We start from the raw sequence: 16,498 nt of genomic DNA on the forward strand, positions 1-16,498 counted from the left end.
TGAAGAGGGTGGCGGGGCGGGTGGGGGAGGGGACGAGGGCCAAAGGGGCTTTCCACAGAGCCATTGTGCTTGGCCGTTTCCAATCTGGAATCCGGGTGTTGCTGAATGAGCGTGAAAAGGAGAGATTCAGCCAATCTGGCATTGCTTTCCAGGCTGCCTCGACCCAGGGGCGGGCACCTTTAACAGGGAGACAAAGATGGGCAGCTTCACCACGATGCTGTGATGTAACACAGGAGCTTTATGATGTCATCTTGCATCACTCTGGGTGTACGGACAGGCCCTCGGAAGAGCAAACTCATCTGATTCTGCTTTGACACCCCCCCTCCCCCCCAGATAAATTCTGGACTCCTTCCTTCTGATTTTAAAAAGGACCAAGGGCTAACTCAGCCCTTTGCACGTGTCCAATGCACAGTTATTGCGTAGCGTCTGTCCTGGCCCACAGAGACTCCTCTATGCCCAGAGAGGCAGCAAGAGGCAAATTTCAACCCTGGCCTCTCAACACGATCCTACCTATCAAACTGGTAGGCAGATGCCCAGGTACCCCGCTGAAGTGGGCAAGAACCTGTCTGCAATCCAATGGCTGGGACAGTGTCAGGCAGTGGGAGTTAAGTGCTTAAATATCTCTGAAGATCTGGGCCAATGGACTTCGCAGATCTAAACAAGTGCATCTCTGCTGATGTCCGTGTGTCCAGAGAAATTGGCCAAGAGCTTTGGAGGACACTTAAGTTTAGTCCTATCCATAGGGGTAAGAGACAAGGCACTGTGGTTTTGAAGAACTTCCCACTGACCGCCAACATATCATTGTTAAATCAAACGCTTCCAGGGTCACTCAAGTCCCAAACGTTGGTCTCAGTAACAGAGGGAAGAGAATTTGGTTTCCGCCTACCCCAGTGGGGTCTGGATTTCATCTGGGACCTCAAGGCGTCCCTGTTATACAGATAGATAGTGATGGAGAGGAATGAGTTAGGGTGTAACAAGGATTAAGAAAGGGGAAAGAGGTTGATTATCAGGAGAAATGACCCAGCAAAGAGGTCTAATAGGTAGTGGGACAGTCCCCCAAGAGAAGAGGTCAGAATGTAACACACTGGCTTTGTGTTCCTTATCCCCTCTATCAATAGAGGATAACAGCCTACTACTGCTACCACAGCTAGCCCTTTACCTCTGGTGGTAGAGACAGTGCTGGGGATCCTGCTGATGACCCATGGCGGGAGGTGGTCATTACAGATGCCCCAACATTCAGGACATTTAAAACCGGACTGGGCGAACCACTGGCAATGGGGTTCTTAATCTGGAGGTTGCAAACAAGTTGTTGGGGATCATGACTACCACCCTTCTCACACTGCTAGATGGTAGCAGGGTCCCAGCTTGATGGGATGAACCCCAGTGTGGAAAATCAGATGTACATATCTTAAAGAAACAAGCCTACATTAGGCTCAGCTGGATAACCAGGGCACCCCAATGGGTTTTTTCCATCTCGGATGCCTAGGAGCCAGCTGCTACAAACTTTCCCTCTCCATTTGTAACCCCAAACCGGCTGAGCCATCCAAGCTGCAATTTTTCAGGCTAAATTGGAATTAAATCCCCAGTAACAGAGTTATAAGCACTTGAAAAACGGACTGTTTCCAGACCCAGTAAAGCATTTCCTCTAAGTTTCCAGTTACAGGGCTATTTATGAGGCTCGAGAGCAACCTGGAGACATGGGATTGATGTTATTTACTTATAGCAGAGACATGATAACTGTCTGCAGCTAAGTGCCGCGTGTGAAGGGGAGGAATGATTTAAGGTGGCGCACGGTGAGTATTAAGGAGCCGTGGGATGAAGTTAGGAAAAACTGGCTGGATAACAGGGAAAGCAGCGAGATCTGCTCAGCTGTAGGATGGTCTCAATGGAAGCCTCATTGCTTGGATTGTTTACTGTTTCAAATCGTGGCTGTGTTGAAGCAGCTTCACTGCAGATGCAGGCCCCATTGTGGCAGGTGCTGCCCAGACATATCAGGAGAAAGATTCCTCACCCCGGCAGCTTAAGTAGACAAGATGGACAGAGGATGGGAGAGGAGAAAACGACCCAAAATCTCAAAAACCAAAGCCTCTCGACTAGCAAAAGTTCAGCAGGAAACCATCCTGTATGGGCCCTTCTGCTGTCCGGTTCCTGCAGCAGTCTGGCAGCGTAGGGGCTGGGGGTTGCAACCAGACAGACTGATCTGTTTATTTGCAGCAGGCTAAGGTGCAGAGTCAAAACTGACAGGGCAACAATAAAAGAGGTGTCTGCAAATAGCCAAGGGAGAGCTGTCCTCTGGGCTGGGAACACAAGCCAGCTTAGGGGGGCTGGACAGACAACCCTGCATCTTCCCAGCCAAATCTGCAGCCACAACTCCACCGTTCACTTGGGGGGAAGGGGTCCCAGAACCAGAGCAAACCAGCTGCTGTGCTGAGGAGACTGCAAGGGAAGGACCATGCCTGGTTTTCCTGCTTGGAGGGAAAGCAGCGGCCGGGGGCCCTGGTAAAGCGCAGGCACCTTTGTGTCATTAAAGGGGTCCAGAAATACCCCCCCCCATCCCCCAGCGCTGGTCATTGTCTCCCTGGGACAGCTCCTCCCCCGCCCCCGCGTGGTGCCCCCAGCCCCGCTGGAGGGATTGAGCAGGGGGGGGCTGGAGATATGGGCTGGCTCGGTGCAGCCGGTGGCCCCTGCTTGGACCAGCTCCCAGTCCAGCCCCCTCCTCCCTCCCCCCTGACGTCAGCCCCTGGGCTTCTCCAAACCCGCCGAGCCGCCCGCTCCTCACTCTGCGGCTGCGGAACATGGCTCGGAGCGGGGCGGCGGGGCGCCCGGGGCTGCTGCTCGCCTGCGGGCTCCTGCTCTGGGGCGCCACAGGTGAGCCGGAGCGGGGCGCGCACCCACAGGGCTGCGGGCCGCGGCCTCGACCCGCCGGCAGATCGGACCCTCCGGCGGCGGCGGCGGCGGGGCGAGGGGGTTCGGGGGGGCGGGCGCTCGTGGCCCCAGCCCCCCCCGGGGCTTCGGGGACAGGTTTGCTGGGGGGGGGCAGTGCTTGTGTTCCCGAGGCGCGGTGCGCGGAGCTGGGTGGGCTTGTGTGCGGGGGTTGGGGGGGGTTTTGGGGGGGTAGCCGTGCGGTGCCCCCGGCCCCCCCCCCGTTGGTGAAGAGGGGGGCGCGGGGCAGTTTGCGGCGAGGATGCTGCGCCCCGCTGGCTTAGCTCCGACTCTTTGTGCCTTGGACCCGGGCGGGGGGGGGGCGTTTTGGGGGGGCGGGCTGTGTGTCTGAGACCAGTTCAGCTTGGGAGTTTCCACGTGCGCTGGGCTCGTGTCGAGAAGCTGATCCGAACCCAGCCAGCCCCCTGCCCCCCGGGTTGCCAACTCCCCCACCCCGGATTGCAGCACAAGGCTGGTGCATTCAGGTCCTCCTCGCACCGCTCCTTGATCCGGAGGGGTCAGCGCAGGGCGCGGCTCTGTGTCGGGGTGGTTGGGGGGGTCGGGTGGAAATTGACCTCTCCCCTGCGACAGCTTGGGTAGAGCGGTAAGTGCCTCTGGCAGCCCGGTTTTGCTCCATTGGGGTCAGTTTCCAGGGTGTGGGCCGATTCGCCCAGGTCTTCCCCCTCCCCCCGGAGCGGAGCTGGTTTGAGGGGCATCTGGGCAAAGCAGGGCTTAGGGGGCTGGGGAGCCAGCCCCTCACAGCTTTGCGCTCCTTGTAAAGTGAAGCTCAGGAAGGGGATTGTGCACCCAGAGCAGCTGTCGGGGAAAGGGGCTAGGAGCAGAGTGACCCTGGGGCGAGAGAGTGGAAGCCCTTGCCTCTTGGCTTTTGGGCACTGGACCGAACTGATAAATGGAGGGTTTCTGCCTATGCCTAGCGGGAGCCAGTTTCAGCTGGAGTTCAGGGGTGGTATGTGTCTCCCCTAATCTAGGGCCAAAGGAGACATGGGGGGTTGCAAATCACATTTCTATCTGAAAACTCCAGCCTGGTTTAAACAGGGAGCTATAGTGGACTAATAAAAGGTGTGATTTGATAGTGATTGAATTAATCAGGTGCGACTCTGGATGCTCATATCGGTTTGAACCTGATTTAGAGTAGTTTAGCTGTAAAGGGACAGGTTCAGGCTCAACCAAGAGAACCCGTTTGAAACCAATATGAGCAGTTTTCAAACTGATGTAGATTAAGCCAGGACACTTTCTATCTGAAGACAAGTCTTCAGTGCTTAACAGGGAGAGAGGAAAAACAATCGTGTTGCCCCTTTGGCCTGAGTGGGTAGCCAAAAACCTTGGGTTTGGGTCTTCCAGTTAGGAGGAGAAACTGATGAGCGAGTCAGGGATCTTTGATTCAACTCTGTTTATTTGCAAAGAATGGACAAAGTCCTGTTTCCCTGAACACAGCAACAATCAAACAGGAGACAGTTTCTTTGCTCACAGTTCCAAGCCCCTCATCCTTCCTGTACTCTGCCCAAAAGCTCAGTCTCTTGGCTTTTCGCAGAGCCACATTCCCGGTGCTTGGTCTGACTGTGCCAGGTGCTTCCTAGCTGTCTTTTATCTCAGCTTCTCTGGTCTTTTCTGCTATTTCTTCCCCAGACACAAACTTTCACGAAACAATAGCTAGCAAAATCCCTCTGCCCAAATGTGCCTTGGGTGCCTTTGATTTGGGTGGTGACAAGACTGTGTTTTGGATGGAGGCTGTGATTGTTTCAGTGACCTGGTCACATAAAGGCGCTTAATGCCAGTCTAGAACAATATTCTTGCAGTTACTTGTCCACCTTATATAGAGTTATTTTCACTGCTTCACATGTATGGTCATTTTCTCCCTTAGCCTCCGCTCCTCTGTGAGTGGTTATAAACCACCACTCAGGACATACTGTTTAAAGGCACCTCTTCTCGGATACATGCATTTCTTAACAATGAACCAATTTAAAAAAAAATCCAGTTAACGGTGTCCCTTTTAAAGTGTGCATTTCAAACGGCTTCCACACAGCACTGCTGGCATGCAGCCACCTCTGGGGTGGGGTATGGCAGCTATACAGCACAATAAGAGAGGAAACTTTAGCCAAGGAGATGAGAGCTAACCTGTGCTCTTATGAAATGATGGGGGGTCTTAATGGCCATGCAGACTAGACAAAGCTTGTGATTATTTCTGAAGGGTGTTTAGGAGACCCCACACGCAAAATTGCATGGTGTCTGCTTCAGAAGGAGGGTTCGGTCCAGTCCTGCTGGGATTCAAATTGCTGGTGCCAAAGAACCCAGGAGTTTCACACAAAGGTTTAGGCAGCCAACCCATCACTTCCATATAGACTGATCTCTTACCCAGCTACTGTGACCTCCTGAGCTTTCCTGTTAGGGTCACTGACACGTCGGAGCTGGCAGGGGGCGCGATGCCGTTTCCCCAAACACAGAAAGAGACGTGCTGGTTTAGGGCAGCGGGGGAATCCCTGTCGTTAGATGGAGAGAAGAATTTGCAGGCTCTTCCCATATGGCAAACGGGACCCTCGTCCCTGAAGCTGTGCTGTAAAATACTTCCCAAGCTTTGGATTCCTGTCTGCCGCAGCAGCACCTTGAATTCCGCTGCCTGCCCCAAATCCCCCTCGTATGATGGGGAAGGGCTGGAACTCTTCTGCTGGTGCTGCTGGGGGGGTCAGCAGAGAGAGATGGTACAAAGGAAACGTGCCAGGGCTAGGCTTTTCTTTTTCAGGGTGGTCTTGCCGTGGCCACCCAGACAACGAATCTGCGGGGACAGGGAAGCAGCTTCCTCTTTTGTCTTTCTCTTGCTGCCGACCTCCTCCTTGCAAACCTGGTGCCTTGAAACTCCAGCGCCAGGGTGGGCATGGGCGTGGCTGCCGCCACCAGGGCGTTGAGCTGCGTGCGCTGAGCTGGTGGCATGCACAGGGCCGAAATGTTGGAGCTGTGCTCTGGCCCCCTGCCCCAGCCGACACACGCGTCTCCCCTAGTTCTAGGCAGCCAAGCGCAGGGCTGCCAAATACCAGGCGCGTACCAGGCTTGGGGCAGAGACCTCGCCATACACAGCATGTGCTGCCCAGACAGGGCTCCTGGAGTGGGGGGCAGAGCACGGAGATAATCGGGGGCTCGTATTTTGGATAGGGCAGGAGCGGTAAGCAGTTCAGTCTGGAGATGGGGCAAGGGGGTGGAATGGAATAAGGGCAACTTCTTTTTATCATTCGCCCCCTTTTCCAGATGGTCCTGAGGTGTCTCTGACCCCTTCTGGGGCTGGAGGCACCCAGCAAAGCCTTGAGAGTGAGGTCAGAGCCGAGGCCACTAACGCAGCCACCTGGGGCAAGTTGCTTCTTTTCTCCATATGCCTGCTATCCCCACCTGTAAAACAGGGGGTTTCTCCCCTTCCCAGGAGAGTGGCTCATGCCAGCCCAGTGCTCTGGGGGTGTAGAGCACTAGCCATGATCCTGCTGGGCTCCTGCAATTGTTTGTTTACCCAGCTTGCCAAAGCAAGCAACCCCGGCCCGAAGAGCTTCCAGCCTCAGGCTCATGGAAAGGGGAGCTGTGTGAGCCAACACGAGGGCCATGGGGGTGGGGGGTGGCAGGTGGGCAGCGGAGGCTGTGGTGGGCCGGAGCATGGCGAATCTGTATTGATTCCCATCCAGGGCTGGTCGGGTCTATTGGGAGCTGGCCATGGCTTTCCCTTCTATGGAGTTTTCACCGGAGCCTTGTGTTTCTCTTGGCCTTTCTCACTTGTTCTTTTTTTATCCTCTCTCCTTGCTGGTTGTTTTTTTGTTAGCCTGTGTATGTTTGTGTATTTTTTCCCATTCCATTCACAGCTGCCTCCTCTCCCATCAGCCAGAGCTCAGCAGTTCCCACTGGGCCGGCTTGCCCCGTCCCCGGGTCAGCACTCAGCTGAGAGACGATCTCCTCCCCAGGTTGTGTCCGGGTATTCTGTTATCCAGCCCACGCTCTGGGCTCCATAGAGACAGTTAGCCGGGTCTGTGAAGTCCTGTCCCTTTGGCCTGGCCAAGTTTACATCCCGTCTTGCTCCCAGGCAAGCTAAATGTAGATAATCAAGGCACAGCCTCATGAACTCGCCTTGTGATTCAGGGTTTCCCAGGCTGCATTCTGCTCCCATGAGCCTGTGTGAAACCCCACCGCCAGCCCCCAAGCCATCGGAGCTGCACCTCTGCACGTCGTGGCTAGTCGGTCACCCAAAGCAGTGCAAGGGCTGGGAACCGGATAGGGAGCCTTTCCCCAGTTCAGAGCCATTACTGTCTCGCAGCCATTCAGTGGCTTGAGCAGAGTGATCGGATGGGTCCTGGTCCGGTCCTTGATGGGCAGTATCTGCTGCACTTTGTTGCCACCAGGCTGAGGACAGAACAAGCGGCAGAGACAGGCTGGGGGCACCCTTTCAGGTCAGGGCAGGGGCATGTTCCTCGAGGGGTAAGGTTGCCCGGCTGTGCCCCATGCGATATCCCATCTTCCCCCAGCATTGAATGCTGCTGCAGTGCCTTGGACACCTCTCCAGAACCCCCAGTACAGGCTCTCCAGGCCTGCAGCTGGAAGAACCCCAGCCCTTGTGTGGCTTGTTGCCGTTGCATGTGCATTCGGAGAGTTTGCAGGGCCCCTGCAGATTTAAAGGGCTGACACCGGAATGGGGGCGCGGGGGAAAGGGGGTGTGAACTGGAACTTGCAGTAGGGGTGGAACTAGTTGATTCAAGGGAGTGGGAGTCAGGATGCCAAACTTCTCCTGACTCCCGGTGTGGGGCAAAACGCTTCTCCTCCCTGCACCCTCCTCTGAGCAACGGGGCACAGCGATCCTGCCCCCCCTGTGTGAGATCCTGGGCTGGGCCACGCGGAGTGTTAAGGGCAGTGATCCGACAAGTAGCATGAAAGTACCAGCAGCTGCTTCATAGCAGCAACAGGAGCACTTTGGAAACCTCCGCTCCCACATCTGGCCACAGGCCCCCAGCGCACCCTGCTCTCCCAGGCCTGGAACTGTTGCGGAGTTGTTGTTTTTAAATGACCCAGGTGAGGAGGCCCAGCTAGGGTGTGGGGGCAGGGCTGGCGCCCATCAATCAGGGCTTTGGTTGATGAATATTTTTGTGGGCGAGCCTGGCCACTGGGAAGTGTTTCAGGACTCCTGTAAGTGCAAGGCTGGCTCCAAGCATCAAGCTGACCCCCCTGCCGGCCCACCTCAGCCCCGCTGGAGGGGGTAGGGCTCTGCAGGAGGAGGGGAGGAGGGGTACTTTTTCCTCCTGAAGTGTAAAAGGCCGATCTTTGTTCGTGTGCAGTGCTGGCTCCAGGCCAGAAGTTCGAGAGCCAGCTTGGAAGGCGCAGGAGCTAACCGCTCTCTTGCAATAGAAAGCTGTAAATCTGCAGGGCTCTCTTTGAAACCCTGCCAGGCAGCTGGGAGAAAAGGGTGCAACGTGCTTGCTGGGTCTGAGGCTTGATAGCGCTGCTGGTGAGCAGCTGACAGGCCATTTCCTGGGGGTTCTCTGCCTCTTGCCCATGCTGGTCCCATGTGTTTTGTGCAGGATCCATCTGGGAGGGGCTGGGAGCTCCCCATGCTCCTGCCCTGCTCCCTACTGCACCCTGAGCTGGGAGAAGCTGGGACTGGGGCAGCTGGGGGACAGGGTGTCCTGTGCATGGTGAAGGGCGAATGAGATTGGTTCCTTGCTGCTCAGAGGGTCCAGGGCATTCTCTGGTGACTGACATTATCGGTGCAGCTTTGAGGGGGAGGAGCCACCTCCCCTGGACCATACCCTTGGCTGACTGAGAGCCTCCCCTAGGGTCTGCTGGTGGCCTCCTTGGCCCGATGCCTGCTGGCTTCTCTTGCCCTCTCTCTGCTGGGGGAGGGGATGGGAGTGGGGGTGGGTTTTGGGAAATTACTGTTCCGTTGTGGGGGTGGCCTGAATCCCAGACCCCTTGGTGCAGGAGCCATTCCCACCCCCTTGTTCTCTGCCATGGGCCGGTGGAGCCTGTCGGGCACGAGTCCACACTCGGGGCTGCCGGGCACCAGGAGCCATGCTCCCGTCGTGCCAGTCCCCAGTCTGGTTTGTGGCCCCACTGGCCAAGCCATGATGGCTGCTGCCCCTCACTGCCCACAAAGCCTTTCTCTAGGGCTCCTTTCCTGGGCTCTCCCTGCGCTGCCTCCAGAGGTGGCTAACAGCAAACAGCTGTGCGTCTGGCCCTGCCCCCATGGCTCCGACTCCTGCCCTTGCCCCTCCACCGAGCCTGCGGGGCCCTGCTCTGGTTATGCCGCGCCCACCCTTACTGGCCTCTTCCCCAGGACTGGGGACCTTCCTCCCAAGAGGGATCCCAAGGATGGCTCCATGCAGGCTGCCGGCTGCCTTCGCCACGGCGGTGGGGGGCTGTGAGCCCCTGTTGGCGCCCTGCCCAGGCTGCGGCAGAGCCAGCATGGGGCCTTTGAATGTGCCGCTCTCCCAGGGCAGGGCCTGCAGGCCCGAGGCACGAAGGGCCAGAAGGGCCCAGTGCCCGCTGTGCTCAGAGCCCCGTAGGTCTCATCTTTAGGACTGGAAAATGCTCAGCTGATGCCTGGCAGCCTTAGGCGTGAGATGAGTCACAACCTAGGCAAGCTTGCCCCATGGGTGGCTGTGAGGGGAGCTCTGGGGCCGTTTAGCCCTTGGGCTCTCTGCTGAGTTGTGTGCTCGAGTCTTGGGGCCTCTTGTCCCACTGGGACCTGCCCTAAGACTCACCAGGCCGCTGTGGGTCTTGAGTAAGCCCCCCTCCTTCCCCGTGCCTCCAAGGCGGGGGAGTCAGGATCTCCAATCCCCAGCCGCCTTCCATTGTGTGCCTGACTCTTCAAAGCAGGGAGAGCTTGGCTTAGTGCAAACAAAGCCAGCTTTGCCTGCTTGGGTCCTCTCCCTTGCCAGCCCCCTCCAGGCAGATGCCCCAGCCTGCCCATTAGCCCATTCTCCACCACCGCTGCTCCAAATCCCTCTCCCCGCTGAGCGTGGACCCCAAAAGTAAGGAGACACCAGGCTGGTCCAGCTGAGTGGCCCTCAGTTACAGTGAAGCCATGCCCAGCGTCTCTCCAGCCTGAGGGGTGTGTGTGGGAGGGGCAGGGCGGTTAGACTGGCTGATGGATCCTCTCTGTCTGCTGGGGGTTTGGAGCGGGGAGCTTCCCTTTCTCTATGGGCGTGGGGGCGGGGTCTGCTGTGAGAAAGGTCTCTCTGTTCCCTGGGCTGCCCCGGCCATGCCCTCTGCCCTGCGCACAAAGTTCTCTGGGCTCCTCAGCACTGTTCCCTCAATGCAATCACTGTATCCCAAGGCTCCCGCTCTGGTGGTCAGGGCCTGGCTCCTCCTCCCCACAGCCCAGGCCTAGAGTCTGCCCCACACAGGGCCCTGGGCCCCTCCCCACCAACAGAAGGGATCAAAGCTGTGATGAATCCTAGGTAGGGGGTGGGACTGTCAACCTGAGTCAGGGAGCTGCTGAGCGAAGAGGTGGGGAGGCAGCGGGGTACATCCAGAGGTATCGGGGGAGATCCCCCACATGCTCCAGAGTCTTCCCCTGAGCCTGCCCTCCCCGCCATAAAGTCTCTCACCGTGGTGTTCAGCCTCTCTCTGTGCCCCGGGGGAGCTGGGGAGGATCCAGGGCAGTGGGCTCTCCGAGGTGCCGGCAGTGGGGTGCGGCACGTGTGCCAAGGCGCCAACAAAAGGAACGTTCTTTGCCTCATGGCGGGTGGCAGATTCCGGGCATTCTTGGGCTCTGAGCTCATGGCACTGGCTGGACTTCTCATCCGTGCCAGAGCTTGGGGGCTGGGGGGGGGGGCAGAGGCAGCTGTCTCTCTCTCTCTCTCTCAGCCTTTGGCCAGCAGCACCAGCTGGGTCTGCTCCTTCCCGCTTCCCCCAGCGTCCCTTCTTTGTGTGTTAGGCGGCGGTGCCTGGCACAGTGGCAGAGCCTGTAGCCCATCTCTGCCCAGGAGATCTGGACTTGGGCCCACCTCTCCCCACTGGGGTTTTGCAGCAGGCTGCCCTGACATGGATGGAGTCTCCTCAGGCTGCCGTCCCAGCCAACTGCTCTCGCAAAGGTGCAGGACCTGTGGCTTGAGGCGCTCATCCCCCCTGGTCCCCTGCTGGCCTCAGGGAGGGGCATGACCATGGGCAGCAGGTAAATGGGCTGTCTCTTTGCAGAAAGCAGCTCCATCCGGTCCATCAACCCCTCCCCCCACAGCTCTGGGGCACGGTCAGTCTCTTAGGCTTCCTCTGCAGCTCGTTAATGATTCCCTTCGTTTGCTAACCTCAGCTCATTACCTGCCCTCACTGCTTAATGTGCACTCAGCATGCACGGCCCCTTCCTATTCCAGATCAGTGCATTTCCATGCCTACGGTGGTGGGTTGGGGGCTCTGGTTTAGCAGCAGGAGTGCCCCCAACCCAGCAGTGGGCTCATCCCGGCTCCATGGGAGATGGGGGTCGCTAACAACCAGACTGCCCCAGAATCCGGGCAGGATCACTCCCCGTATCTCCCCGTTCGCCACCATTGGGCTGTCTGAAGTGACAGAGCCTCCCCTCTTCCCTTGGAAGCAGGAGAGATCTTGCTCTTGGGATTACTCCCATGGCTCCTGTTCCTTCCTGCAGTCCCTCTCCTGTGTGGCATGCTCGCTCTCTGGCTGGTTGCCTCCTCTGCCCTCCAGGGCTCAGCTAGCTGTCCTGGGCCGAATCCAGCCCTGCTGTCAGGCCCATTGAGTTCTCTGTCTGCGCCTTGGAATGGCTGGGCTGGGGGTCAGTGCCAGGGCCTCTCACGCTGGGCTGAACCCCCTTGTTTACATGCGGGGTTTGTTTACCGTCCCCAGGCCTGTCAGTTCGGGAAGCATCTCTGCTCCCCAGCTCCTGCCAGCGCCGGGTCGATAAGCCATTACATTTTCTCCAAAGCTCTGGAGCCCGGCCAGCCACTCCATTACCGCTGTGAGGCTGGGAACACGTGCCGAGGAACCCAGTCCCCGGCCCGCCACCTTGCCAGCATCCTTCATCCCCCATGCTCTGGTGCCATCTGTCAAGGTGCTGGGCCTTGGTCAGGCTGCTTTCAGAGCAGTACCAAGCGGCCTGAGCCATCAGGATTGGCCCCATTTTGCAGATGACGATCTGAGGAATACAGAGATTCGGACTTGCCAAGGTCACACAGGGCTGGTCCTGGCAAAGGCAGGGTGCAGAATCCCAGGGCAGGAGGGCTGGGGCAGCTCCCCCAATCCCCATTGGCCGCTCAGTTGTATTAATTTAGAGGGATTAAATGGGCTAAAACTGTTAATGTAACGCAGTTGCTGTCCAGTGGTAGACGAGGTTCGGGGGTTGGTATCCAGAGATCTCAGTGCCATGGCAAAGCCCCCATTAAAAACTCGTCCAACCTCTTATTAAAGATAAAGAAAAGAAGGAAAAACGGTGGCAGCCTTTGAAATGTAGGGTAGTGAGTGAGGTTTCATTGTAACAACAGCCCTGGCTTCTTTTCCTTCTAGCTGGGGAGTGTTTACAAGGAAGCCCCTGGGTCTGACAGTCCCTTGGCTCGTGCCAAAGGTGGCGATAACTGGCCTTTGCGGGGAAAGAGAAGCTGGGCTGGAGCTGCCATTGTTTCTGCTGCTGTTAAAGTCTGACCCTGTTTATTCTCAGGTGGAGCATGGGGCAGTATGATGGAGAAGCTTGTGCCAGCTGTTCTTTGTCTTTTTCCCCACAAGTCTCTTCCCTTAAGGCCCCGCAAAGGCAGTGATGGGTGGAATAGCCCATCCCCTCATTATCTGGCCATCGCTGATGCCTGATATAGGACACACCAATTTTGGGTTGTTAATTTCTCCCTTGCCCCTCCAGCATGGGCTGAGGGTGCATTCCCATGGGTTGCCCCAGGCTGCCTGCCTTTCGCCCCCATTTGTTTGGCAGCTGTAGAAAGTCGAGAAAGAGAAAGACCCACTCGGGGGCTTTGAAACTCCTGCCAGACTGGGGTGGGGTGGGGGAGGAACTTGCCAGTCCCAGGGGATAGGGTGGGGAAGCAGGGCAAGGCCTTGCAGCCAACTACACAGCCTGGGCACAAAGCCGTATGCCGGGCAACAGGCCCAGTTGCCTCGCAGGTTTTTAGTATGTTAGAAGAGAAGAGCAGCCAGACTGGGTCATCCCAGTGGTCCGTCTAGCCCAGGATCCTGTCTTCCGGCAGTGGCCAAAGCCAGGTCCTTCAGAGGGAATGAACAGAGCAGGGCAACTCTCAAGTGATCCATCCCCTGTCGTCCCCTCCCAGCTTCAGGCAGTCAGAGGCTGAGGGACACCCAGAGCATGGGGTTGCATCCCTGACCATCCTGGCTAAGAGCCATTGATGGACCCTATCCGCCATGGACTTATCTACTTCTTTTTTGAACCCTGTTATACTTTTGCCCTCACAGCATCCCTTGGCAATGAATTCCACAGGCTAAGTGTGTGTTGTGCGAAGAAGAATGTCCTTTTGTTTGTTTTAAACCTGCCACCTATGAATTTCATTGGGTGACCCCTGCTTCTTGTGGTGCGTAGGAGGAAAGAATGCCTCCTTACTCACTTCTCCACACCAGTCACGATTTTATAGACCTCTGTCATAGCCCTTCTTAGTCGTCTCCTTTGCAAGCTGAACGGTCCCACTCTTTTTAATCTCTCCACACACGGAAGCTGTTCCATATCCTTAATTATTTTTGTTGCCCTTCTCTGTACGTTTTCCAATTCTAATAGATCTTTTTTGAGATGGGGTGACCAGAACTGTACGCAGTATTCAAGGTGTGGGCGTACCATGGATTTAGATGATATTTTCTGTTTTATTGTCTATCCCTTTCCTAATGGTTCCTCACATTCTGTTTGCTTTTTTGACTGCTGCTGCACATTGAGTGGATGTTTTCAGAGAACTATCCGCATTGACGCTAAGATCTCTTTCTTGTGTGGTAACAGCTAACTTAGACCCCACCATTTTGTATGTGTAGTTGGGATTGTTTTCCAACGTGCATTACTCTGCATTTATCAACATTGAATTTCATCTGCCATTTTCTTGCCCAGTCATCCAGTTTTGTGAGATCCCTTTGTAACTCTTTGCAGTCTACTTTGGACTTAACTAACTTGCGTAATTTTGTTTTGTTTTCAAGTTTCGCCACCTCACTGTTTACCCCCTTTTCCAGCTCAGTTATGAATACGTTGAACAGCACTGGTCCTGATATAGATCCCTGGGGGACATCACTATTGACCTCTCTCCATTCTGAAAACTGACCATTTATTCGTACCCTTTGTTTTCTGTCTTTTAACTAGTTACTGATCAATGAGAGGACCTTCCTTCTTATCCCATAACAACTTACTTTGCTTAAGAGCCTTTGGTGAGGGACCTTGTCAAGAGCTTTCTGAAAATCCAAGTATACTATATCCATTGGATCAGTCTTGTCCAGATGCTTGCTGACTCCCTCAAAGTATTTTAGTAGATTGGTGAAGCGTGATTTCCCTTTACAAAAGCCATGCTGACTCTTCCCCAACAAATTGGGTTCATCTATGTGTCTAGAAATTCTGTTCTTTACTATAGTTTCAACCAGTTTGCCTGGTAATGAAGTTGGGCTTATCGGCCTGTAATTGCGAGGATCGCCTCTGGAGCCCTTTTAAAAATTGGTGTCACATTAGCTGTCCTCCAGTCATCTGGTGCAGAGGTTGATTAAAGCAATAGGTTACATACCACAGTTAGTAGTTCTGCAATTTCATCTTTGATTTCTTTCAGAACTCTGGGGTGAATACCATCTAATCCTGGGAATTTACTGCTGTCGTTTAGTCCCTAGCACCAGGCTCAGAGGGGGAGCACCAATGGGTATGAGGGGGCTGCATTCCCCCCTAATGCCAGGGTAGGTGTTGGAGACAGAGGGTGAAGAGGCTGTACTGCCCCCAACAGCCCAGGGCCCTAGTGCCAGGCTGGTGGGTGACTAGGGCAGCCCCCACACTTGTGCTGTCTGAGCTGGCTGTCCCCCTGGCCTGTGCCCTCTGCTGTGGACATAATGCCCCATTCATGCTTGCCCTTTCCCTGAGCTCTCTGGATCCCGTGGGCAGCAGGGGGCTGGTGACATCAGGATTCAGTCACCCCCCACTCTGGCCGCAGAGACCCAGTCATTGTGCCGCTTGCTTGAGTCACCAGGAGCTCCCTGACTCGGTTTCCTTCTCGCTGCTTTTCACCAGCGGGGAGGAGGTCAGGGGGCCTGGGACTGCTGTCACACTGGGGCATTGCCCCCCCCAAAGGGCCATGCTGCGGTCTCTGACGGGCTTTCGTCCCTCCCACAATCCTGCTGTGTTGCATAGGGCACCCCGGCATGAGCTGTAACCCTATGGCACTGCATGGAGCTGTGCTGGTACCCCTTGCCCCACAGGGCGGTGCCAGCGAAGGGGAGAACATGGCCTCAGCTGAGACTTCAAATCTGCCAGCAGCGCAGAGGCTGCCGGGGAGGAGAAGGTAGCTCTTGTGTCTGCAGCCCTGAGACTGCGTGAGGAGGCAGCTGGAAAGGGAGCAGAGCAGAGAGAGGGGTTTAAATACCAGAAGCAGAGCCGGTGCTGGGCATAAACCCATGACACAATTTCTTAGGGCCCCAAGCAGCTCAAGGGGGCCCCTTATCTGCTTTTTTAGAATGTGTTATGGGGGGGCCCCCAAATATTCCTGCCTAGGGCCCCCAGAGGGCTAGCACTACCTCTGAAAGGGCAGGTCGGTTTTGTAGGTGGTTCCTGAAATGATGGGGGGAAATACAGTGAAGTGGAACTGCTGCTCTTAGAACATAACGGAAGAATGGCCACCCTGGGTCAGACCAATGGTCCATCCAAGATCCTGACTGGTGACAGTGGCCAATGCCAAGTGCTTCAGAGGGAATGAACAGAACAGTGCAATTATTGAGTGATCCACCCCAGTCGTCCAGTCCCAACTTCTAGCAGTCAGAGGCTTTGGGATACCCAGAGCATGGCCATCTTGGCTAATAGCCATTGATGGACTTACCCTCCAGGCGCTTATCTAATTCTTTTTTTTGAACCCCATTATAATTTTGGCCATCACACATCCCCTGCAATGCGTTCCACAGGTTGACTGTGCATGGCATGAAGAATCATAGGACTGGAAGGGACCTTGAGAGGTCATCTAGACCAGTCCCCTGCACTCATGGCAGGACTAAGTATTATCTAGACCATCCCTGACAGGTGTTTGTCCAACCTGCTCTTAAAAGCCTTCAATGATGGAGATTCCACAACCTCCCTAGGCAATTTATTCCAGTGCTTAACCACTCTGACAGTTAGGACGTTTTTCCCTAATGTCCAACCTAAACCTCATTTCCTGCAATTTAAGCCCATTGCTTCTTGTTCTATCTTCAGAGGTTAAGGAGAACAATTTTTCTCCCTCATCCTTGAGATAACCCTTTATGTACTTGAAAACTGTTATGTGCCTTCTCAGTCTTCTCTTTTCCAGACTAAACAAACCCAATTTTTTCAATCTTCCCTCATGTGTCATGGTTTCTAGACCTTTAATAATTTTTGTTGCTCTTCTCTGGACTATCTCCAATTTGTCCATATCGTTCCTGAAATGTGGTGCCC

At 55.5% G+C, this 16,498-nt stretch overlaps 1 protein-coding gene across 3 annotated transcripts in view; it reads left to right on the forward strand.

Annotated features, from left to right (window-relative positions):
- The first annotated feature begins 2,721 nt into the window (after nucleotides 1-2,721).
- The window catches only part of MCAM (melanoma cell adhesion molecule), a 35,709-nt gene continuing 21,932 nt past the window's right edge, over nucleotides 2,722-16,498 (forward strand). The window contains exon 1 of one of the 3 annotated variants that reach the window (XM_084611880.1): nucleotides 2,722-2,868. In XM_084611880.1, the coding sequence (XP_084468006.1) occupies nucleotides 2,796-2,868 (73 nt within the window). In that variant the 5' untranslated portion in view covers nucleotides 2,722-2,795. The remainder of the gene's footprint in view (nucleotides 2,869-16,498) is intronic. The other 2 variants (XM_084611881.1, XM_084611879.1) reach the window with 2 other exon arrangements.

Source organism: Lepidochelys olivacea, assembly GCF_965140295.1.
Source record: "Lepidochelys olivacea isolate rLepOli2 genome assembly, chromosome: 22".
Lineage (NCBI taxonomy): Eukaryota > Metazoa > Chordata > Testudines > Cheloniidae > Lepidochelys > Lepidochelys olivacea.